We start from the raw sequence: 26,122 nt of genomic DNA on the forward strand, positions 1-26,122 counted from the left end.
TGCTAGGAAAACAGTAAGTAACAATAACGAATGCTTTTTTTTTTTTCTACTGTACTGGCATGAGTGTATTCAAAGTGACAAAACCTAGTTATTTATAATGGAAATAACTTAGAAAAGTGTTCCCTTTAAATTACATCATTGTTTTGATATAGCACATACATAGCAGCGAGCACCCAAGTTTTATGACAACATCCTAATTAGGAGTGGGGAATGTTTGGCCATGTGACTTGAATGCCTGAAACTCAGTCATAAGAATCAAAGCCATTTATAGTCTGTATTACTCGTTCATAATTTCTGATACCACAAATAAATGAAAAAAAAAACACAACAAATTGCACACAAAAAAACCCAAATCTATATGATACTGACTTTGAAAAGCTCAGGAGCACCACACACTACTGGCATACCCCTACGCTTTTCAAGTGACAGTACAGGTCTCTAAACTTCAACTTCATGTCCTGAAAATAATCTTGCAATGACCTCTTAGAAGCAGTCAACAAATGACAAGCCCAAAAATACCACAGAGAAAGTAATTTTTTCTTACGTTCCCTACCAAAAAAATAAAATTGCAACTATCCAGTTACTTTTAAAAGCAGTACAATGTGGAAGTCTAATAAGCTTCAAGACTATTACAGTAAAGAAGCTAAAATTTGTTTTGTCTATACAAGAACCCTGTTAGGAACTTCTTAGAACACAGCAGCCTGAACAGTATGTAGGAAACGCATATATATCCATGTCACCCCTCTTTACCGAAGAAATCATTTGAGACCCTCAAGTTTCTTAGGCCTTTTCCTACCAATTATTGCAGGTTATGAAGCTGGGAGAGGGTCTTCCAAAGCACAAGACCCAGAGTTCCATTTCCAATGTGCCATTTCAGCTGCGAATTGATGGCAGCACGTATGTAATATAATTAAGTATTAATTATAATGTTTTGGATTTATTCCACATCAGCGCTTTAGAAAGTATAATTAACCCCATTCCATAGGTGACGAACAGGACAGAAAGGACGAACAGAAAAGTAAAATATTTTGCCCTGTGTTACCTAGAACGCCATGGCAAAAGCAAGAAATAGATGACACTTCTTCCAAAGTTCAATGCAATACCACTTTTCTTTCTATTTACAGATTTATCTTCGTTAGTTTTAGTCATCACGTGGTCAGTGCATTTCAACAGCAATCTTCTAATTTCCGTCTCAGCATTCTCACCACGTTTCAAAGCAGATATAGATGGTACCCTGAATCTTCCAAAATAACAGTTCTGAACAATAACCCATTCTGAAAAGCTGGACAAGCCTTATCATTCAAAATGCACAAACCTACGCTTGTTTTTGAGGACATACTTTCTGATGTTAAAAATTATACATATGCGTAGCCACTACAGTTTTTCTAGAAAGATATTTGCCCACATCAGCAAGGAGGCAGCCATCCTCATCGCTTTTTATTTTACTTTTACACAAAACAAAACTCTGTCCGTGGTATTACAAAGGTTTCTCGTCAAATTTTGCCAGTTTAAGACCCTTTCTACTGTCTTTGCCACCACTGCAAGACAAGCGAGAAGAACGTGCTTCCTGTCCTACTCTACGTCATTTTTGGAGGCAGGAAAAAAATACCTGCACCAACAAAAGAAAAACTCCTTTTCTTGGCACCCGTTTCTAAACCCACAGTTGGAGTTTGGCCTGCGAGCTGTAAGACAGGGACTTTGCAGAGCAGAAAGGGGGAATGGGAAACGTTGGGTAGATGCCTACTGCCTCATATTCGCTGGTTGCACTTCTGAAGGCACAGAGAGAAACAACATACAAAAATGGCCCTCTATCTTCATTGATTTAACAAAATTACTGACTTACTACCGAAATTAGCCACAGATAAGCACGCAGTCAAAAGTTTAAAAAGTTGAAAGTTTTAGTACTTAATGCAGTTAAACGGAAAAATATTTTATTTCAGTTGAGGTAGCTGGATAAAAGCTTGTATTTCACTTTATTCATACGAGGAGATACTAACTTTTCAAATGAAAATTTGACTTTCTACATTAACTTAAATATTTATTTATTTATGTTTAAAGATGAAAAGATTTCACGCATTAGTTTAATACTCATCTCCCACAGCAGAACTTCAATTTAAGCGTCTCCACACACCATACGAACAAACGTGGGCTCTTTTCACCCGATTTTAACGTTTTGTCGAAAACAAAAAGAGCCAAAGCGAAAAAAAAAAAAAAAGCAAGAAAGAAAAAAAAAAAAAAAAAAGCAGGCTGCAGACAAAACACGAAACCAGGCTTACGCCTGGAATAACAGCATACCGCATTTAGGAAACGAGCTTTCTTTAGACGTTAGGAACAACTATTGTTTGTGCAGAAGCAGGAAGATGGGAAGGTCTGAGGTATTTTCTCTCCCTTTTTGTGTGTGCGCGTCCCGGGGAGCTCGCCGTTCCCCACCAGCCGGCAGGGAGGCAGCGCACGGCGGCAGCCCGGCGAGCCCCGACGACGCAGCTAGCCGCCGCAGCGTCCCGGACCCGTCCTCCCCGGCTGGGAAACACGCCCCGGCTCGCTGCCGGCCCCCGGATCACCGCTTCCCTCCCCGTTCTCCCTGCGGAGCCCCCCCTCCGCGCCCACACACCGGCACCGGGGCCCCCGCTCCCCGCAAAGCCTGAGTGGGGGGGGGGGGGGGGCTGCTCCCGGCCTGACGGGGGGACCCCCGCGGCACCCCGCGCCCCCCGTCCCGCGGCGCTGCCGTACCCAGAAGCTCTCGGCGAAGTACGCCATCATCATCCCGCCGCCCCCGGCGAGCGCGGCCCGGCCCCAGGCGCCGAGTGGCGAGGGCGGAGGAGGAGGAGGAGGACGCGGGGGAGGAAGCAGCAGCCGCCACCTCCCTCACACGGCCCCGCCGCCTCCCTCACACGGCCCCGCCGCCCCTCGCCGCCGCGCATGCGCGCAGGCACCGAGTGGACACGGCGCTGCTACGCAGGCGCCAAGGGGCCCGCCCCGCTCCGCCGGGAGAGGGGAGGGTGCGCATGCGCATGGAGCCCATTGATGGGGGGGGGCGTTGGGTGCCGTTGTCCGCCTGAGGGTGGCGGCGGCTCCGCGGGGATGGGGTTGGCTCTGGCCTGCGGGGACCGCCCCTGCCTGTGGAGCGGCCCAGCGGACAGCCCCTGCGGATAGCCTGACAAGTAAAGACACAAACGCAGGCGCAGAGGGCGGTGTATTAGTGTGTGCGCAACAGCAACGTGCCGGCTCCTCAGCCTTGCCTATTAAGCAATATATAGCGTTACGCTGCCTCGTAGAGTTGTGAGGGAACAAACAGCTTCAGAAGGCTGAGCTTCAGCAGTGCCAGTCCCACACTGACAAGTCTGATCCCCGAGTCATATCACAGAATCACATACTGTGATACATGTATATCACAGAGTCCTGTACTTGAGTCCTATAGCTCCACAGGGGCCGACCACCGTACTCACCCCTGGCTGGGGTGAAATGGTGCAGAAAGCCCAAAACAAGGGCAGTGCCCCTGTGCTTACTGTCCCCTGGCACTCATTCGGCATTGCCACCATGACTGTTCGCAGTCCTCAAGTCTCATCTACATCTTACTGTTTTTGTTTTTTTTTTTTTTTATTAAGGGTACAGCTGCCAAGACTATCTACAGTAAAACACCGATTTTACTCAGGGACCAATGCGTCCAGAATAGGGTAGATGGTCTTTATGGGGGTCTTCATGTTGATTAAACACCTCCATCAAAGCCAAATGGTTAGGAAAAGCGTTCTGCAGAAGCTTAAAGAACTATAGACTTTAATTAGGCATATATTTTATGTCCTAGGGCAAACTAGACCACCAAATTTGTATCAGCACAAGTCAGTGTGATTCATTCTGCCTTACACAATTTCAGCTACCTTCATCTTCCATGAACACGTAAAGAATATCATTCCCAATTGGTGTAACCGTTGCTGGTAACTGGCTATACCTTTAGCACATTGTTTCCTGTAGCTCCATGGTAACTTTAGGAGTGCCTCTCTTTCTAGCAACGTTCTCCTAAACTTTCACTGTATGCAAGGTTCACTGAGTCACCAAAGGCAAGACAGAAAAATTCTGGACCCTTTGTGTAGTCAGAACTTATAAAGAAATCCCAAAAGACTGCTAGATCTGGATTTCTCTCTTTTCATAATAGTAGCAAGCATGTATATGGTAATTCTAAATAACAATATGCTGTAGTACTACATTAAAAAAATGCTTTATGCTTCTGTTTACATGATATAAGCAAGCATTCTGCATTATGATGCTCTTAACCTAAAAGATACAAAATGAACTATGTTCATAGTGTGCATTGTTATCTGTAAGGATGTACTCCAGGGCAAACAATGGAATAAAAACTGCATGATCAGAGCTGAGTTTGTTTGTTTTTGTTTTCCTCCCCTCTCTTCATAGTAGATATATATATATATATTTTTTTTTTTTTTTCCACATGGACAGATACTATGCTATGATGGAAGGGGAGTCAGGCTTATTTATACATTTTAAACATGACTTCCCATCTTCCATTCCCATCTACCATTTTCAAAGGTATATAGTCATCCTGTATCTATTACTATATCAAGATGCAAAGCAACTGCTGCTGTTCTGCAGCAATCTACCATCACACAAGCATCAAACATATCCTCAGGCTTTCTACAAGTTTCTTTCCCACAAAAGTTAGGTGAAATGCAAAATCTTAGGCCTCAACTTTAAGGCATCCTGCAGCACAGGTACAGTTACCTAGAAAACCACTTTGATATGGATGAAGATCAGGAATAATAATAATGTTCTTAAGGTGCACTGAAATTCCCACAATAAAATTAATATCTTCAGGAGTGAACTTTCTTTTGAACTCCATATACAATCACAAAGCTCTACCGGCAACAAAGGGCTGTTTTCAAATTTCAACATCATGCATGCAGATCTTGTCACTTTCCTTGTATTTACAGTAGCACATACTGAAAAACCCTTACTGAAGCCAATCTTATTACGCACATCCCTTCTTTGGAGACTGGGCTAGATAAGAAAATTCTTGATTATTGATTACCTTGCTTAAGGTGCTGCTGGGTATTATGTAGTGAGCATGACTAAAAAATCAGTTCATGTGCTACATCAGTGCCGTGTCAATAGCCAGTCAGTCTCTACAATTTTTCGGGCATGCCTCTTGCATAGCACCCAGCAACAGGTATTAGGACGTATTAGCACTCAGTATCTTGCAACTGAAGTTAAAATTCAGTATAAAGACATATGATGGGGATGAGATTTTATGTACTGTTACAATATCTAGCCAGTGTATTAAGGTCATTCTACAGGGCAACTCTGCAAATTTTCTAGATAGAGAAATCCACAATGGGTTACTAAATACAAAGTCAGTGTCACTTATTCTGGAAGCCTATGAGAATACTTTGCAGAAAAATACCATTCGTATTTTTACTTTATTCTTTTTTTTTTTTTTTTTTTTTTTTTTTTTAGGTATTGTCTTTATTGTTTGCCAAGGACAGGATGCTGAGTTAGGTAGGCTCTGTCCCAGCACAACTGTTCTTTTGTTCTTATAGTGCAATGGGAGTGGGCAGAAAGGAATGCTGTTCTGATAGCCATAACTATACAGTGAGCACTGTACAATACAACTAACATTCTCATTGCATATTATCTTTAGCTTTCACAGAAGATTCAAGTAATTTTCTGGATTACTAAGTTTTTTAGTAGAAAATTTAAAAAGCAATTCCTCTCCTATTTTTGCTATCTACACAAATTTAAGGTTAAAGAACCATAACAATACACCTCACAGTAAGTGTATGAAGAGCTGAACAGATTTCTTGGCTATACCAGTTAAGTTATATCTCATGAATACAATGCTCATTTTGAAAAATGATGCCATTTGGTACTAATGTAGGTTGCATGTGTGAAAGGAGGTCTTCGGCTCATAATTCCTCTCCCAGAAAAGCATCCCTGATTCCAGTTTGCTCTCTCCATTTCATTTACCCATCCTCCTGTATTGCCAGCTTCTGATTTTGTAAGTTTTAATAATAACCTATTTTCAACAATCAATCTTTTTAAAGACTAATTATGCAAGGCATAGCATATATGCAGTGAGTTCTTATTCGGAGGACCTGTCAAATATGATACAGAAATGTAGAGTGCATTTAGACTACAGACATTAGACAGATATCATTAAAAAACAAAAGATTGTATATTGCTTTCTACCTATAGAAACTAAATCTACCTTATGAGTAATCCATTTGAAAATAGATTATGAACTTTAGGCACAATAACTGAATAGAATTTTGGGGTACACCCGTGGTACATGAACCTACAACTGAAGGCACTAATACTTTAAAATGAGAAAAATGAAGACATCAAATAACCTGAATTAAATTTGGCTATTACATTACTGTCATAATGAACTGCCAAAGAGCTAGTTGATACTTAACGCTCTTTATACATTAAAAAGAAAGAGTAAGAAACTGATGCAGGTAAAATACATAATCTCACACTGCACTATTTTTTTTAAAGAGAACCTGAAGAAGCAGATGGAGTTGGACCATTTTTATCCTTCTCAGATACATACCAAATTGAGGCACACCCTTGAAATGCATTTACTTTACTTTTTTAAAATGGTTACACAAAGAACCTTGATAAGAAAACAAGAACTTTTACTGACAGATTCCAAAACAATGAGCACCAGAAAATGTACAAAGCCTTTATTTATTTTTTTCTTTCAACCGTAGTGGAGAACAAAAGATGAGGCAAAAGGAAGACAGCAAATTGCTAGGGAAGTCTCTTTCAAGAGTCATTTAACCGTGGTAAATATTATCAGGTTGTGTTATAGGATTTCAAGATCATCAGGAGCATGTTCTAAGCACACGTTTGTACCTGGCTAGATGCAGACATTACCCAGAAGCTTAATGATTCACTTGCTTCTGATCTAGACATTACCTTCATGACTAGAGAAGGTTTTTGTTGTTGTTGTTGTTTGTTTTGTTTTCTTAAGGTACAAAAAATGTAATGAAGTCCCATACATGGTAATTAAAGCTAGAAAGGTTTAGAAAAAAAATCTGGCTAGAAGTAAGAGACTAAAAAGTTGGTAGCAAATACATATAACTTAAAATAGCTTATCCAAAGAGTACTGGCAATTCTCCAACACAATCTTAAGATATTCCCATCTCTTTTCAGAGATATACACACAAACTGAAGATGTGGTCTATTGAGAGATCATAGGTGAGATTACGACCAAATTACACTTCCGGGCATAAAAATAGTTATGCACATAGATAACTACATTTATTACAGTAAGAGATCATTACAGTAAGAGATCAGCTCAATTTTTTCAGCTTTCTGTAATACCTCACCTGAGCTCTTTCAAAGTTGCTAATGATTTTTGTATTCTGTTGAACCATTCACTAGCAAGTTTCAACTGCGCTGTTTTCAACATCCCTGGAATGATGTATTCCATTAGGCTGCATCATCTGACTCACTGTATATGTAAAACCACACTTCTATTGATCTAGTCAGCAAGCTTGATCACATCCCATTCATTACTTCAGTTACTTGAATTATGAACTCAACAGCATTGTTTCAGAGTGAGTCACTTAGTACCAATACTCGACCTTTATTAGTCTTCTGCTCATGCTGCCAAAATCTTGCTTCATCAAATCAGTTAAACCAGATGGAAGTCTAAGTTGGCATTAGTAACTATAAAATGCAGTAGTTTAATGGCTATAAGTTTCATATTGACTCTCTCCAGTGACACTTCAGTCCTGCCTGAAAAATTCTGTGTTATTTCTAATATATTCAGGAGATGCATTACTACAGATACACCATACTGAGTTATCTCATCTATATTCTCTGAAAGGTGGGGCAGTAATATGAAAAACTATTTTGCTGTGATCCTGTCAGGTACAGAGTCAATGATTAGCTAAACTTTGTTGCTCTATCAATATTTTCAACCTGAAAATAGGTTAATCAATGCACTTGAAGCAGCTTCTTATTTGTGGTCAACCAATGAAAAAGAACCTAAATTAGGAAAAAAAAAAAAAAAAAAAGAATTGTTTAAAGGATTTGAATTAAATGAAAAGCAAACAAATCTGAAGTGTTTAGAAGACAAAGCTCTGATGGTGTAACTTCACTTAGTACCAAAATGCCACATAGTACCTACCACATAACCAGCTGTGATTTCCAGACCACAAAGATCTTCTCCGATAATATGAAACAGAAACAGTAGCTTGTGGTAGAAAGGCATGAAGTTCCACTAATAAGATCACACGGTATCTCAGGAAAGTGTTCTAAATGCAATCTAGTGGAAAAAATGCTGCTTGTGTTTTTAATTAAACACAAATACAGCTCATTATTATTACTATACTAACAAACAGGACGTGCAAAGGCTCAGGAATGAGTTTTACGAGATATAGTCAAGGAATAATGAAAAAAATAATTTGGACAGATTTTTTTTTTCTGTTTAGGTAAGAAATCATTGGGAATACTATGAAAGAGGTAAAACAAAAAAGTACAGGTACTGAAGTAGCATTGCATGTTTGAAATCTGAATGGCACTAATGGACAGCATAGGCAGTGAACGAGTGGGTTGCATTTGGGAGAAAGTCATGCTATGTGAAAATATAAACTTTGATTCTTTACAGCATCCATAGTTTAAAACTATGAACGTTTAAAAAAGTACGTTTAAAAAAGAACGTACTAGTGCTTATTGATGGCAGCCATCAACTTGAGCAGCTGGAAGACAGGTGAATTCATAGTGACCTTATCACCTCGATAAAAATCATCTTAAAGCTTAAGTCATTATGAAGATGTGCAGACTTGTATTAGCAATAATTTTCAGGACCTCCTGTCTCCACACATGGAATAATATCCTGTTATTTCTGCCACACTTTGAATTAAGATAAAAAACTAATTGAGAAATAAATGTATGTGAGATGCCTATTGCTCTTAATTAGGCAAAGCTCTGAGTTGTACCAGTGGGCAATTCACCTGTGACCTCTTCAAGTCTCCACAACTCCCTTTTTAATGCTGCCATTTTATGGACTGAGTAAATGAATGCTTGCAAGTAGTGGGAGCTGTGGTCAAAGGTTCCAGCTAGCTTCCTTCTGTCTGTTTTTTGCCCAAGACAGACAATGGTTTTGATGTATAAAACCTTTAGAAGTAAGAAGGATTGAGATAAGGAAAATTAAAATTAGCTGCATCTTCCTCTGGAATACTAGAGAAAGTGATGCAACTCTCTTACTCTCCTCTGCTAAGGTATATAAAGAACGAAAGAAAATGGCCACTTAATTCCTAGTCATGCAATTCATCTGTCCATCCAAAGTACATCTGCTCCTAGAAGGAAAAGGCGTGAGTTTACTAGCCTGGGATTATTTTGGGTATAGTTTCAAAATGTTTATTTCAGCAAGCAGAGTTTGGAATGAAAAACGTATGTGCAAGACAATGACCAGAAATATGTGTAATGACTGAAATTTTCTTTTCTAATACGATTAAGATAAAGGATGGCAATGCAACATACCTTGTGTCAAGATGCCGTTCTGGGAAGATGTAGTGGGTCTGGCTGGGATGGAGTTGACTTTCCCTGCAGCTGCTCTGCTTGCACCTGTAGCTGGAGCAGCCGATGGCACCAGTGTTGGTCTCTTGCTGAGCAGCGCTGGCACAGCACCCAGACACCCTCCAAACCCCCCAGAGCCAGCAGGGGGTGGGCAAGGGGTGGGGAAGGGACATCACCAGGGCAGCTGACCTAAAGCGACCAGGGGACATTCCTTGCCTTGTGGTGTCACACTCAGCAATAAAAGGTGGGAAAGGGGAAGGAGTGGGGTAGGGGAAGCTCTCGTTATGAAGACGTCTGTCCTCCCGAACAACTGCTACATGTATTGAGGCCCTGCTTCCTGGGATGTGGCCGAACATTGCTCACTGATGGGAAGTAGAAATATTTTTTTCCTCTGTACTTCCGCACAGCCTTTGCTTGTGCTCCCTCCCACCCCTTCCTTTTCCCTTTAATTAAAATAGCCTTATCTCAACCTGTGAGATTTTTTTCCTTCCTTTCCAGCATACTTTCTTTTCCCCCTCTTCTTCTGAGGAAGGGGAGTGAGGGAGCGGTTGTGGTGGAGAGTGGCTGCCCATCAAGGCAAAACCACCACAGAAGAAAAACACCAACTCAGAATTATAAAATTTAAGTCAAAATCATATTTTTATATTATTATTTTTTTAAGGTCTCATTCACTATATTTGGGTTTTCAAACTGTAGAATCCTTCAGTTTCTTTATCTGCCAGCCACAGAATCCTCTAAACAAGCCAATGTGAATATAACTCCAATAGATGTATTGACAAAACTGCACATAAAGTTTGTTCTACACATGGGGCATTCCTTGACAATTATGTCAAGGTAAAAGTGTTGTCAAGCTAGAAGTGTTGTCAAGTTACATTGCTTCTCATTGTGTACAGTACCATATTAGAGATATAAATTGTTTTGAATTTGCATTAAGTACCAGGGGAGCAGATAGAAATAATGAACAGTTTAATTAATTAATCTTAGTGTTATTGCAATAGTTACACATCCAAGTTAACCTGTATGCTGTAAACAAAGCGGAAGACTAAGTTCCCCTGTATGATCAACAGCAAAAAATTTATGACTATCCATTTTGCCAAGGGGTGATAGGAAAAGGAAAAATGGGTAAGAATGCTGTCATCATAAGACTTCAAAGTTTTATTTCCATATTTTAAATATAAATCAATATTTGACAAGAAGTATTTTGAAGCTACAAAATAGAGTATGCCAGTTTTCACTTTCACAATTCAAATGTAAGTCTGGCAAACAAGAAAAAATGTCAAAAAAATGAAAATCTGTATGATTCAAAAGTAATTTCTTGTATGTTATCACATACATACATGCTCTAACAAGTGTGCAGCATAATTACATATGTTTTTCTTAAAGTGGACTGACTAGTGGAAAAAACATCAAGTCCACCACTTTACAGATTAACATTGGTGCATCTTTTGGGAAGTTTCAATAGTGCTTATATTTCTCATTTTGCGCAAAACAAGAGCAAACGCCTCTGAAAGAAATGGACTTCGGATGTCAATAATTTATATAAGCAGTATGTTTCATTCCGAGTCATTTGGACTAAAAAAAAGTTACCAACATTTATCTGCGATCATTTAACACACACAAAAAAATTTATGCACTCAATATTCCTATCGACATGCTTCAGTTTTCATTTAAGTCTATCTTTAAGTTAGATACAAAAGTAAAATGAAAGGGAACAGTATGGCGTTATGTTGAAAAGACAATCCTTTGCACTGTTGCAATCTAACCACAAACTTAGTCACAACATTCATTTCACCTGTCCAAGATGCTAGTACTTACTCTGCTCATCTCTTATGTGTAAACAAGTAGTCATTAACCTCAGACTCAAAATTAGAGGCCACAGCTAAAGATCAGGCTCTGAGTCAAGAGGGTTAGATATTTTGTGTAAGTACCCTGCTGACAGCAGGACTCTATCATAGGTACCCCACAACAAAAGGGAGTGGGAAGCGCAATCTGAAAGAAAACACACCCCTACCCCTCCCACCAGTCACCAGTGCACTCATGTCTCACAGCTGACAGGAGCTGATCTCTCTGATCAACTTGACACCTACATTGCTGTTAACAGCAATTCCATGGCTTTCTTCTCTTTTTGGAGGCAGAAATCTAAGTCTCTAGGTTAAGCAGACTTTTAGCTAAGTATGCAGCAATGGATTTCTACTGAAGTTTTATTTTGTATTTGCTCATGGATTTTATTGAAATTTATCATTACACTGTAGGAGTTACACCTGTCCAGCACAGGTAACTAAGTTGTCTGTATATAATTGACTAACTGTTAAATGTTGAACATGAAATGTTCAAATCGATCTAGATGGATTTTTGTCCCATGAGATACCACTTCTAGTTTCGTACTTTAATTTTGCAGACTCCTGTACCAGGAAATTACAGAAGAACAGATCTTTAAATAGCTTGTATGATCCCAGTCCCATAAAAGCTAGACAAAAATTGGATTAAGACCACTGTAAGGTCTTTTTTTTTTTTTTTTTTTTTTGCTTTAAGGTCTTGATTAATTTTCATTCATGTTTTAGTTTACTCCTATTTTCCTTCAGATTACTGGTAATACAAGTAGTGAGGTCTGTTTTCTCCCCCCATTTGGTGAGCCTTAGCAAACATCAGCTATTTCAAATGAAAGTGATTTCACCATACCATTTCTCAGTAAAGCACTTAACCATTATGACCCAACAAATACTGATTTAAGTTCAGTTAAACCTCCAATGTCTAACACCAATCTGCCTCCAGGCAGCATGAAGCATTTAAATTGAATTGACCTGAACTTATCCAAAGTATTTTTTTTTTTTTTTTTTTGAGATAAATGAAAACCTTCCTTATTCTTGAAAAGACTTCAGAACTTACATGTGGTAACCAGAAGAGTGCACTAATGGCTCAGGAAAACCATAAATGAAACTAGAAATTTTCATTTTTTCATTAAAAATTAGAATGCAACATCTATATTTAAACAACTTTATTAACATAGTCAAGCAGTGATTAACATTCACATCTATTATGTCACATCATACAAATGTAAATACAAAATTACTACAGTACAATATATATTCTCTGCATGATCCAAAATATTTGGTGGCCCCAAAAACTCTTTAAAATTCAGCAGCTTATCAAAAATTAAAACCATATTCTATTTAAAATGAAGTTCTGTTAGCACATAGGCAGACTTCAAGAAATAATCACTCAATTTAGTACAGTTTGAGAGGTTGCAGGAGGATATGTTTGAAGGAAACATTCCAACATTGTGGCAGATACAGAAACATCAGATTTAAAGCTTTCAAGCAAAACTCATACAACCTAAGTTGTCAGCAGAAAGATCTAGTCATCTTTCACTTTAAACTATTTTATATACTGCATTCAATTTAAAATTTTGGAAGTATTTAGTATTAGCAAGTCAGACAGCATACAACGTATCTACCTATCTCTTCCCATGAAAAAAAAGATACTACACTAGAGACTTCAACAGCCAAATAAAACTGCTCATACTAATCTTTTTAAATAATCACAATCCCCATAAAGTTCATCCAGGCCTTCTCAGTTTTGTTTCCTACCCAAAGTAAGTAAACAGATATCTAAGGTGAAAGTAGCACAATAGAACTTGCTTATCAAAAGATGATACTATAAGTGCTGAATTCTTAGAGATGTGGATTTGGCTTACTAAGACATATACTGTTAACACCACACTGGGATACATCTTTTATAGAGCCATTTTAACTTCCCTCACATAAATACATTCAAGTGAGTAAGTATCCTTATTATTTTAGCAGAATATATACCATAAGGCAAGCAACAAGAGTACTCACCTCAGAGTTTCCCCATTTAAAATAACCTAAAACTGGCTTGCTCCAACCATTAAGTGCAAAGAGCAAGCATCAGTGGCAGACAAAAAAGAAAAAAGAAAAAAAAAACAGCTTCTATTGGAGAAGAATAGCTAGTAGACTGATGGATGCAAGTCATCTGGAGAATGCATAGGTGAGTGAAATACACAGCTACTGATCAAGCTTCATTTACTCAAGATGAGGTTACTGGAAATACTTATGTAATATATAACAAATATGTATGCAAACTACATCAGCATCTATGTGAGATAACTGCAAGTTTTTTATTTTTATTTTTTAATTTACAGCAGTCATTTCACTGTAGAGCTTAACCTTTATCTAAGATAAAAAGTTACTCTTTAGACCCTATATAGAAGCTTTTTGCATCTATCATCCCCATGAAAGTACTGAAGCAATTAGTGTTAAGTTGCAACTTCTTTCCTTGACAAAATCTGAAACAGAAGATTTCCAAAACAATGTTGCATTTAAAGCATTTTTCAACAAATATTTCAGTTGTTTGAATATGGATGCATTCTCCTCAAGGGAAGAATGTTTTTGCACCTTTATCTATTAATACATTCAATATGAATAAAATAGGTGAAGCAAAAGTCATTATTGTCCCACAGTAGAAGGTTAATTTAGATTAAGTTCAAGACAGAGGAGCTGCCTACCATGAAATACATGAACTGATATAATCAAGACACATTTTCATAAGCATGTGTTCTGAACAAAAAGGGTACAAGAGTATTCACCTGAGATAAAGCTAGTATTTGAATATTTCTAAGTAGCAATGAGTTTCACTTGAGGAAAGCCACTCCAAGTTTTAAAATATACATTTTACTATTATACAATATATGCAGTTTAAGTAAGATTGATGTTAACATAAAAGTCCTAACAAAAAAAAAAATAATAATCACAGTGTGTATCAATATTGTTAGTTACAAAATTTATGCTACCTCATAACTTTTAAAAATTATAATGATTATAAATTTTAAACCCATTCTCCTAAAAGTGATCTTCTGAGTATAAGCATTAAGGAGCAATAAACTAAAGCATAAGAATTAGCTCATTACAATTTAAATATATACATATTCACTGATTTAGAAAATAATCAAGCTTTGGAAAAAAATTACAAAATTGATTATTTTTGCTTGCACTGGTTAAAATAATGAACTACTATAATCTTTTTTTTTTTCCTAAATGAAAAGAGCTGTTTCCTGAATGTGTAATGAAACAAGTTTAGTATTGAACTTCACTTAAGACTAATTTAACAGCAATTTAGAACTGCCAAAAAAGATGCATTTATAAGGATTTTAAATACACTTTCTGTTACCAACTTAGGTTGATCAGCAGCTTTTGTTCACTCTCAGAATCCTTCAAAAAAGGGAAACTCAAAACAGGAGAAAGGCATATATAAAAACAGTAAACACTGACCTCCTGAGGTTCCTACAACAAAAATATTCAAGTAGAAAATCTACACCATTACTTAGCAGCGGCTATTTCTGTAGTTTAGCACACTAACAGCACTTTATTCAGTGTGTAAGGAGCAAATGAAGTAAGCCGTGCTTTCAGCATGCCAAGAGGCAGAAACACTGGAATGTAACAAAGACAAACTCACAATTCTACCAGTATAGACATTCAGTCAACATTCAAAAACTGTCAAGACCACACCACAAGAATTAAGATTTTTTTAAATATATCCCATGATGCAATAATTGAATTGTAACTGTTAATGTTGATTCACAACTTTTCTTACCTCACATTGTACCCTAAATGGCTTCTGCAAATTTCTGCACTATATTATGCATTAGGAATAGGGTTTATTTGCTTTAAAATACACAATGAGAGAACTTACTGGTACAAAAAGACTACTTTGTCAGTAATGTTTATGTCTGCCTTATTTTAATTACTTCACTTGCTGTTATACCAGACCAATTAACATCTGCGTAAATACCTATTAAAATATGAACGTACAAAAGTGGCATCCTAAGCTAATCTGTGATGAGGTGGTGTGGTTTTATTTGGTTAAAGGGACTTTCTGAAATTTAAAAAGTCTAACTAAACTTGGATTCTACCCATAATGCTGTTTTATTTAGGTAGGTATTCTATGTTACAAATTTTTAAATGTAATTTCTCTGAAATTCTTACCTAATGCTTGAACACACTCGAAATTAAAGCAAGTTTGGGTCTAAAAAAATATCCTACCTTGCTAAATTTTGAAGTCTTTTTCTTCTTTTTCCAGATTAAGTGTTTTTAGTGACTAAAACTATTTCTAATTTAGTTCGGTTATTAGTTCAGAAGGAATTTGTATTTGCTACCAAAGCAATGTAATTTGAAAGCAAGTTATCACATGCAATTTTGACAAAATCATATAAATACTATGTACTAGCATTGCCGAGTGTACTTCATACAGTACATGTCCAAACTATTTTTCAGGCATAATCCATTTAAATTTGCAAACCCAAATTAAAAAAAGGGGGAGAGAGGGGAGAGTCGGGGACAACATAAAATGTGCATGCTATCATGCATAAAAAAAAAAAATCTTTGAACATCATTTATAAGTTCACACTCACACAGCTCAAACTTCAGTGCAATGGCTAAATCATCCAACACTCAAAGAATAGAACCATGCAAAGAAGAGCAAGTTCTTAAAAACGAACAAACAAAAGAAAAAACAACAACAAAAAACTGTTATCCAGTATCCATTCTGCAATGCAAAGGTGAGAAACTAAATCTATAAAAAGGCTGTTATGGCTTAATTTTGTTTTGCGGATTAATTATGCAGCACTTGAAAAATGGAAAGGTGTGGCTTCACCTCTGGCCAGCAGAGTTAAAAATCTCTCCATTTTCCTTTATCATCATGGGATACTCTTTAGGCAATCTAAATTAATAAAGACTTGCCACTTTCAGATGGACACAAGATCAAGTGTACCAGTTAGGATTTCACATTCACAGTACATAAGAAAATACACATGGAAGGAAAAGTAAAGGGTTAACTTAACAAGGATTTATTCACAGGAATACATGTAAGTAGAGAAAAAAACACAACAGAAAAGCTAAACAAATGAAATGAAGAGGATCCAAACCAACTTTCACTCTGTAGCTTTAAACTTGCACCCTTGTGCATTTAACTACATCACAAAGGGCCACCAACATGCGCCGATACAGTGTAGATACCCTGCATTACATCCATTAACTTAAACATCTCTTTAAGATCATGCTTTGAACAAAAAGAAAGCATAGAAGGTAATATGTTGAGTGGGAATAAACACAAATATAGCAATCATGTCATCAACTTCTACAATTGTCTTTACGTGCCAACTAACATTTATGCAGCCTTTAACGGGTCTTACCATGTAACTCATTTTTAGAGATTCTGATAAAATCACTAGTATATAACCATGCAGAAAGCACATCACACTGACAGCACAGAGGCAAGTATTTTGCACAGCTATATCAGCTTTCCACATTGTGCAGGTTACACACAATACAATATCAATCTTATTCTTAACAGATCCTAAAAAGGTATTTCAAGGCCTAATTGTTAACTACAGTACTTTATATCTATATTCTTAATAAAAATAAAATCCACAGAATCTTAGAAAAGGAATTTTAAATGCAGGGCTATACTGAATTGGTAAACTGCAACACAAAACTGGCGCAACATAGGTAAATGTATACCAATTTCACTCTATGTGATGCAAGCATGCTACTTTCCCACTAATTTAAATTACTTCTGATCACTATGAGCCAGAACACATGCCTGAACCTTAAACTGCACGTTAAGAATAATGCCTTACTCTAGAAATTAAATCTAATGAAGTACAATAATCAAATCATATCCACTACTTTAAATTCTTTTTAACGTAAAAATTAAGATGTCAATCTCTCCTTTGAATTGTCCCTCCCCTTACCCCAAAAATGAAAGGAGTGACTCATTTGGCAGCTTGCAGGTTGCTTCATTTTGTCCAAGTTATCTTTTATTAATTTATGATGGGGTTTCTGTATCACACACTGCAAGTGCCTGTTCTAATACAGACACAAGCTGCATTTTAACTGTACTAACTTCATTTGTGTAGTTCTTCATTAACATGCAAATACCTAGGAATCCCATCAAGCAGGATGAAATAATGTAGAAAACCCTTACTTAAAAAAAAAAAACATTAAAAAAAGAAAGCCTTTTACTGTTTGTGACCCCCATTCTTAGGTTTCCTTTATTGTGCGCAAAATAGTTTTCCTCTTTACGTATCCCCATGGTTCAATTATATGGTTCTTATTTTGGTACAATTCCCCACAATATTCCAGAATGTGCTGTTTTATGAATAGATTCTTTTTTTTCTTCTTCACATCCAGTGCAGAGTTGTAATAGGAGACAGATTTCCACCCACAAAGGCTCCAGATGTTAAAACATTTCCCAACATCGACTTAATACAGTGACGGCAACACCTCCCTCCCGCCCCTCCCAGTAGGGTTGGGATTGTACTGTATTCCCTACTGGTTCACCCTTCCCCCCAGTAAAGGGTAACATTTTCCCTGGGTGCAGAGGCTCCCTCATAGTCTCCCAGACTGAAGGACCTATAAAAGAAAAGATAGAGGTATAGTTAAATCTTACTTGTAAACTGAAGTGACAGACCTGTGCATAAACAAAGAGCCTTTTTTTTTTGCCCTTTTTTTTTTTTTTTTAAAAGCAGTAGGTACCAACCTAAACTTAAAGAGAATTTGTGCATAGATTTTCCTTTTATAAGTCTGTTCAAGAAAATAGACTATTTATAACTGGGAAGATTAGTATTCATGACAACGGTGTATGCTTTAAAGCTACACTGACCGTTCTATTATTGTAAGCCAAGTTTAGATTTAAGGTGAAAGCAGTCCTGTACATTCTAACAAGATTTTGCCCTTTTAGTACAAAATTATGAGGTAGTTACAATGTTGAGAAAGATTATTAAACATATCTTTACTAATATAACAATTTCACTTTTATGTGGATTAAACAAGGTAATCATACTGTCTCCTCAACACAAACTAAGAATAATTTAGCTTTTTTTCCCCACTTTGGATTCTTCTTCATTAGAAGAAAAAAAGTCTGTCAAAACTAAAATGCCCTCATTGATAAATACGTAAATTTTTGAAGCTGGTACATTTTTAATCCATTTTTCAAATGAAATATGCAATTGAAACAGGAATTATTATGCCACTGACTCTGAAAAACATTAGGCTGACTTTTAAATAGTTGTTCATTCAACAGTAAAACAAAATTGCACAATTCTCACCAAAGTTTTAGTATAAAAATTCTACAGCAAGTTATCAGATTTATATGATGTCTGACTGAATGAACTTAAATCTGCCCTCCCTTCCTTTTTGTGCAGTATAATAAACTCTTGGCAATATCACACTACTTTATACAAGTGTACTTTGCTTTAATACAGTGTTCACAAAGAGCATACAAAGCAGGGTGGTATAACTATAACTGTCGTAGAATGCACAGTCATTGTTCTTTGATGAAGCTGAGTATTCTCTGAGACAGAACTCCAACATTTCTGAATTGGTGCATAAAATGCAACATCGGAAAGACAAAACACATTAAATTCCCCAAAAAGTAAAGGTCTACAGACTATAGAGCTGCAGATTAGCATATCCTTAACTCAATGCAAAGACCATGTATTATGTAGCCAGGAACGTATTGGACTTCTCATAGCTAAAGTGTCTTGAACTTGCTTTCCTATCCAAGAGAAATATTCAGCTTAAACTACATCTACTTTCTACTAATTCATAAGATGCACGGCGAGCCTTGTGTGTTTAGTATGATGCCTTGAGGATCACACTCATCACTTTATTAAACCTGAACAGGCACTTCGTTACACCTACACCTCCAATCTTACATTGATACACTACTGTGCATATTGTACACTTTCTCTCTCTCTCTGTAAAAAGTAAAGAGCAGAGTCAGAAAGTTTTTGCTACAGCTACACTACCACCATTTAGGTAAACCATCACTGCCTTTTTTCCCCCCCTTCTTATAAGAAGAAAAACCACTAATCTAGTCAATTAATCATGTTTCAAATAATGCAAATATGGATGAAGTCTGCTATACAGCTCTATTTAGCAAGGAAGATTCGTATGCTTACCTCTAATTATGGGACTGCAGCTACAGTGCATGAGGTTAAACTCCGTAGTAAGCTGCAAGGCGCTCTTTTAAGGGAAGAGGAAACTGGTCAGAGAAACGCCTCCAATTCTCATCCCCAACTTGATTTTTAAATCCATGAAGAATCTACAAGTGATGGGGGGGGGGAATTGAAAGTAAAAATAGTCACCAAACAATAGATACATGATTATTATTTACTAGTAATATATGCAATAACCTACAATCTATTGAATTGTTCATCTGTCTATCTAAATTCTCCAATTTAAGTGTTAAACAAAGGAAATTAATAAGGCTTTCTTAAAAAGAAAACAAATTCAGTTGAGACATACAGAATATAGCTACCCATAAAGACTGATATTAATATTTAACTATCAAGTAAGGTGACTTACAAAGTCTGTCAATTGACAAAATATTTAGTATTCTGAAATGACCTAACTCTAGGTTGTATGTTGTGATTACTGTACTCATATTTCATTTTTAAATGTGTGATGGGTTCTAGAAGAAAAGTTGAGCCAGTATCACAGATAGCACTTGACAGAATGAATGCCTGTGCTAGAAATTGGCAATTACAAATGCTTCCTATTAAAGCTGTGCTTTTTTCTCAGAACCTGTAGACAACTGCTACTAAAAATGAAGTTGTTAAAGTCTTTTGTGCATTAAAACAACATGGACCCACAGCAGTTAAAAGTAAGCATAAGAATGAAAAAAGCTACTGGTTACAGTCTGGATCTTTCAATATAATAAATCAACTGAAAACTAAGTGGTACTATCAGAAAGGTCTCTCTATTTTTGATGTGAAAACAGCAGGTTAAAAAGCAAATGTAAGAAAAAGCAGGATGAAATGGCTCCTCCTCACACAAAAAAATGCAGTTAGAGTCTATGTGTTTCTGTTTTCCCTTTTTTTAAACTCAAGGATACTGAATTGCGGAAGAGTTGGTCACAAAAATATCCTCACAGAAAAAAATGTTAAAGCTCATAGTGCTGAGCTCATCCCCAACAAAACATTCTCAAGGAAAGGTGCCCTTAAATAGGATGTTGCAATAATTACATCATAATTAATTTACTTCTTTTCACCAAGAAGGAGACCTTCCACAAACAGGCTCACATCTCTTTCCTAATCCAAGCAAGTCAGATCAGCCAGCTACCAAGAAGTGACAAAGAAAAAAAAAAACATCCAAGGATGTTCAGGTATGACACACAAAAAGACTGTCTTGAGCATTGTCCAAATGCTTCTTAACTTCCAGCAGGCTCAGTGCCGTGACCACTGCCCTGGGGAGCTTGTTCCAGTGCCCAACCACTCTCTGAGTGAAGAACCTTTTCCTGATATCCAGCCTCAAAACCACACACTGTACAATCCACTAGCAGAAGACCTCAGGGGGCTACAAAAAAAAGCTGTTTTTTCCCCATTGTTCCTAAAAGACGTAGTAATTTCAGCTGGCAAAAGGACATACTCCAATGAGGAAGTCATCTGAAAATTTGTATGCCATCACTTGATGAAAACTTGTCTCCTTTCTTGCATGAAAAAAGACAAAAGGATAACGCTGAAAAAAACAAGTATGTTCTTATGTAAAATGGCCAAGAACTGCTGCATCTAGTTTGGATGCATTAGATCCCACATGACTATCTTGGAAAGAATCCAGGACAGTGAAGCTTAACTTACTGAAGTGAGTATTCAGTGCTGAAGGACCAGTGCAGAAACACGCACTGAAACTGCTTTGGACTATCATCACAGACAGACAGCATCCTGGACTTCTTTTAAGCTTTTAAGTATTTGTTGTTTCCTTCTGCTGACACTAGAATACTTACAGCTATGCATTTCCTGAACCTGAACTTTCTTCAAAGGAGACTAGTTATCTAGTACAGTAAGATTTCTGTCTTTGCTCCTCAAGATGGGATTCAAAAACTCTCGCTTCTGTTCTGATATTGACACTTAGCATTACTTGAAGAGAGAGCGCCAATACTGACCCATGATCCTAATACATACTTAGAAATATGGTCTATTTTAGCTTTAAAATGAATATTGTGAACTTGTGAAACGTATCCTTCCTAAAAACAGAGATATCACTCTACAACATATGAAAAAAGGCTTATTACTGAACTGTAACAGCATATGTTCATGAATCTGAAATAGAAGGGGTTTTCTGTTGCTTTGTTTTTTAACCTAAGACACATAATAAATGTGTCTTCTTTTCCCCTTCTTATTTTATAGAAGGCAGATAGTTCTCTTGCTTATATTCCTAAACAAAGTGTCTATAGAATTTATTCTTGGATATCACTGCACGTTAATTTCTTGAAGATTCACTCATCCAAGAAGGCTTCAGCAGAAGGAAGATAAACATATCAGGATAGCACTATAATATTTTCCATTTGCAATCTTCTAGATACTTCTGAAAAAAAAGTTGTCTTTTTCATGGCAAAAAAAAGTCTTAAACCAGACAGATCTAATTTTCTAGAACGGAGATGACACATATGTGGGTATAGATAATCCCGTTCTTCAAAATGCAGTCAAATCATAGTAGCGTGGCATTATGAAAACCTCTTTGAGGGTCATTATCCTTTCAACTAAAATCCCAAGTGAACTTTTCAGCACCATTATAAAAAAAGTATAATAGCCTGAATGCATATAAGAAAATATAGGTCAAAAAACCTCCAGATTGTTTTGATGTTTTGTCTGAAACTTATGACTTTGCGAAGAAGACTCCATGACCACAAACACAGGAAGCTTCCACGACAGTGGAAATAAAAACAAGAAAGAAACAGAGGACCCAAAACAATCATAATTAGGATATACTATTATACTAAGAACATTACCTTACAGAACATGTCTCGGAGATCATCTTTTGGGCTAACCCACGATGCAACAGCATCACAAAAAAAAATAAAGTCCTATAAGATTAAACAATCACATAGGTTAGAAACCTCAATTTATAGGTCTGAAAACAATGCTTGATGTTCTTTCTATAAACTATGCAGGAGTCTTTGATCCTAACTCAAGAATTGATTTTGTTTTCATGTACTTATTTTCCAGTTAATTCAGGTAAATTATTCTACGCCTAAGTGTACAGAAGTAGAAATGGCTGACTATGAAAAGCTTTGTTTCATCAGGTTTTTGATTAAATAAAGCCACAGTAACACAAACAACAACAACAAACACAATTGGCTAATTTGAATTCTTTCAGTTCACATACGAAGCTTAAAAACTGGTCATCTTAAAAAACAAGCAACAAACTCCAGATCACACTCACAACTTTCACTCAAATCTTCAGTTGGAGAAAAGCTGTTTTATTTCTTTAAGCAGAGCCAGAAGTTATTTCTGGAGCACACAGAATGTTTACCATACATGTTCAAAACCAAGACACCTCATAATCCCTGCACATAGTTCATTTGCTGTCATGCATTACATCTCTTACTACTCTATTAAAACACCAGTCTTTAATCATTAATTTGACAATGCTCATGTTTTTGGATAGGAACCAAAGATAACAGCTACAGAGAAGAAGAGAGGATAATGAGAAAAGTCCTTAATTTCCCCTGCAGTTGTTTGAAAGAACAAATGGACAGCAGAAGAGGGGAATAAGAACAGAATAAGGCATAAGTGAAATCAACTGAAAAATTCAAACCAAGACAGAGGCTCAATTCTTGTATTTCAAGGAGAAGGATTCCATGCAGTGGAGAGGAAAATTCACTTTGAGTTTCCTCTCACAAAATATTACATTGGTATAGCTTTACTTTGGAGCTGTGGAGACTAAAAAGCAAGTCACTTCTGTTCTTGGTATGTACCATTTATTTTAAAGAGTATCTTTCTTGTCACATTGACTATTTATGAAATATAATCCAAGTTCCGACAGAATCTTCCCTACCCTAGTTTTAAGAATGAAGAGGTGTTTATTATTTTTATTTCTTTTTCTTCTTAACTGTCCAGATGGCATCTGAAAAATAGGTTTTAATGCGTTGGATTTCGTCTTCTATTTTCATACAGATCCTCACCACAAAATACATGACAGAAATATTACAATAGTTATTTTTAATCAAAGTTCATTATTTACAACTTCATTTTAGACAAAAGATTAACACCTCTGCTTTTCAACTCCTTTTCACAGATGATAATTACTGAAGAAATCCTGAAGTATTATCAGTGCGTATCACTGCAATGTAAACATTTTGGCCTCCATGACTTCAAAGTAAAGCTGCATCATGCTCTGCAGTGCATCAACGTCAAAACTTTTTAATATTCCATATTCAGCTTTCACTAAATTTCACGAGTAAAAAAAACAACAACTAATAAAGATCTATTCATGCATCTTACTTGGACTACTCCACTGGGGTTGACTGAGATCATGGTACATATCCCACGGAATGCTGAATCCTTTTCCTCATTGTCTCTTATGTTTCGCAGAGAGGTGCACCTAATAAGTTGGAGAGCAAATCTTAGCTAATTTTATTACTCCTTCATTCAGTCAAGTCAGAACTAGATGACAGTATTTGATGGAATGTCACACTGATAAAATGACCTAAAACACTGTTTTGAACAGTTAGAAAAACAGTTGTTTACTAGCATATTCCCATTATGCATCATTTCCAGAATTTTGTTCTACTGTTTCACTATATACAAAGTGTGACCTGTATTCCATTAAATACAAAAGGAACATATAACTGAAATATTTATAGGAACTATCATTATTAGAAGCAGAACATATAATACCATCACAGTATGAATTATGTCAGATACCACTTAACAGAACAGTTATTTAACTTTTACAGCAGCAAGCAAGCTATTTTATACATAACAAGTCTATAAACATATATTCCTTACAGCATTTCAAGCCTCAGACTGATATATTTTTTTTTTAAAGTAAAGTAATGCACAGTTTAAATTTTACAGTATTTGCATGCATTGTATTATCATTCTGGTGGATTTTAAAATGCTCTTTCATAGTCAAGCTTTAACACAGCAAGCATGTGACAATCTTATCCCATGCATAAATTAGTCGTTAGCCACAACATAAAAAATACATGACGGTGCTACTAAAAACTCACAAACCTGATAGGACAAGATTAGTCACATGGTTGGCAATGATTAAGGATTGAGATTTTGTAACCAACTGAAAATATATCTAAAAGTGAGATAGAAAGAAGAAAGAAAGAGAGTGAAGAAAAATGAATTAAAAAAAAAGATTGAATAATACACACCAGGGTCTTATAAACTGCTGTAGCATGGGGGCCACCTCTTGAGGACAAACGTAACCAAGACGACCAATTGTTATTGCTAAGGTAACGCAATCACGGTTATACACCACCAAACGCCAACCAAGACATGAGCAAATGAGGGGGGAGGAGAAAAAATAAAGAAAAAACAACAAATAACTCAGAAACAGAAACCAACAGAATCTGTGTATGATAATAAACATAAGATTTCACCAGTGCTGTTTATTACCACCCCCTAAATAAGAGGCAGCAACATATATGGTATACTCTCCAGGGTAAAAGAAAAATTAAAGAAGTAAATGAGAGAACACCAAAAACACAATTTAAAATCCAAAGGCTTTCTGATGTAAATAATCATTCTGCCCTCTTCCAAGTTCTCTCATGTTAAATTTACCTACCATGCACTTGAGTTTTTAATCATACGTCCTATTAAAAATTCCCTTAATCAAAAGGAATTAACCATTTTCAGTTTTAGTATTAAGTACTCTTAACATTTATTTTTTCAATATTTAGAATTCAAGATTTTAATACACCTGTGAGTAACGATGCATTTAGAAGTAAGGTTACATTAAATATACTGTTGTCTACCTATAAACACTAAATAGGTGATACAGTTCTTAAAGAGTACCAAATATTTGTTTTCTTCATAATCTTGTAGGGAATTTAAAGTGATTGCTAAGTCACAGCAACTAACTGCACAAAGTTAATTCTTTAATCCCAATTTCTTTTTCACAACAGGCTTCCTCATAAAAGTCGTATCAGAATCTGATTCATGTTACAAAGGCATAGGGACACATGAAAATCAAAATTCCTTCTTGAGATGATTTGGTGGTTTGGTCCTTTTTTGAGGGACAGACTGAATAAAATATCATTATGCAAATGTGTTTTAGTGGTGTTTGCTCAACTTACAAAAGATTAATCTTTAGAAAAAGAAGAGGGTGGGGAATAATGTATCAGGATTACTTGAAGCAAAATACATGAATAATACTAAAATCCAGCAGATTTATATGAAGCAGAGAAAGGAAACCTATGTTCAAGGGACATACTATGCAACACTCTAATTAAACAGGCATTTGTGAACAGTTTCATGAAACATGCAATAAAGCAGATGATGCTTTCTCCAATAAAAGTTTGGTGTAGGATATAGTAGTAGTTTGAAATGTACTCATTCCATGAAAGCTGCAGCTCACTTGTAATGTACTATTCTTCCGTGATATTACTCAATTTCAGCATACGATGTCTGCAATTTTCACGAGATCTAACTTACTAAATTTTATTTGAACTACTTGTTTCAAATGAAAATATAAGTTTTACCCCTAAGTTCTCACAGCTACAGTCTGTACAAGAAATAGCAATTTCTGACAAAACTCAAGTTTTTCCA

At 36.5% G+C, this 26,122-nt stretch overlaps 2 protein-coding genes across 4 annotated transcripts in view; both read right to left on the bottom strand.

The window, feature by feature from the left end:
* FCHO2 (FCH and mu domain containing endocytic adaptor 2) overlaps positions 1–2,931 on the bottom strand; it is an 89,741-nt gene extending 86,810 nt beyond the window's left edge. Inside the window, exon 1 of one of the 2 annotated variants that reach the window (XM_050716533.1) lies at positions 2,731–2,931. In XM_050716533.1, the coding sequence (XP_050572490.1) occupies positions 2,731–2,763 (33 nt within the window). In that variant the 5' untranslated portion in view covers positions 2,764–2,931. The remainder of the gene's footprint in view (positions 1–2,730) is intronic. The other variant, XM_050716534.1, reaches the window with a different exon arrangement.
* A 9,589-nt stretch (positions 2,932–12,520) lies between these two features.
* The window catches only part of TNPO1 (transportin 1), a 62,367-nt gene continuing 48,765 nt past the window's right edge, over positions 12,521–26,122 (bottom strand). For both annotated transcript variants that reach the window (XM_035565803.2, XM_050716532.1), the window contains 5 exons: positions 24,727–24,802; positions 23,843–23,942; positions 22,348–22,422; positions 19,520–19,662; positions 12,521–17,969 (listed from right to left, as the gene is read on the bottom strand). In XM_035565803.2, the coding sequence (XP_035421696.1) occupies positions 19,555–19,662; positions 22,348–22,422; positions 23,843–23,942; positions 24,727–24,802 (359 nt within the window). In that variant the 3' untranslated portion in view covers positions 12,521–17,969; positions 19,520–19,554. The remainder of the gene's footprint in view (positions 17,970–19,519; positions 19,663–22,347; positions 22,423–23,842; positions 23,943–24,726; positions 24,803–26,122) is intronic.

Source organism: Cygnus atratus, chromosome Z (assembly GCF_013377495.2).
Source record: "Cygnus atratus isolate AKBS03 ecotype Queensland, Australia chromosome Z, CAtr_DNAZoo_HiC_assembly, whole genome shotgun sequence".
NCBI lineage: Eukaryota > Metazoa > Chordata > Aves > Anseriformes > Anatidae > Cygnus > Cygnus atratus.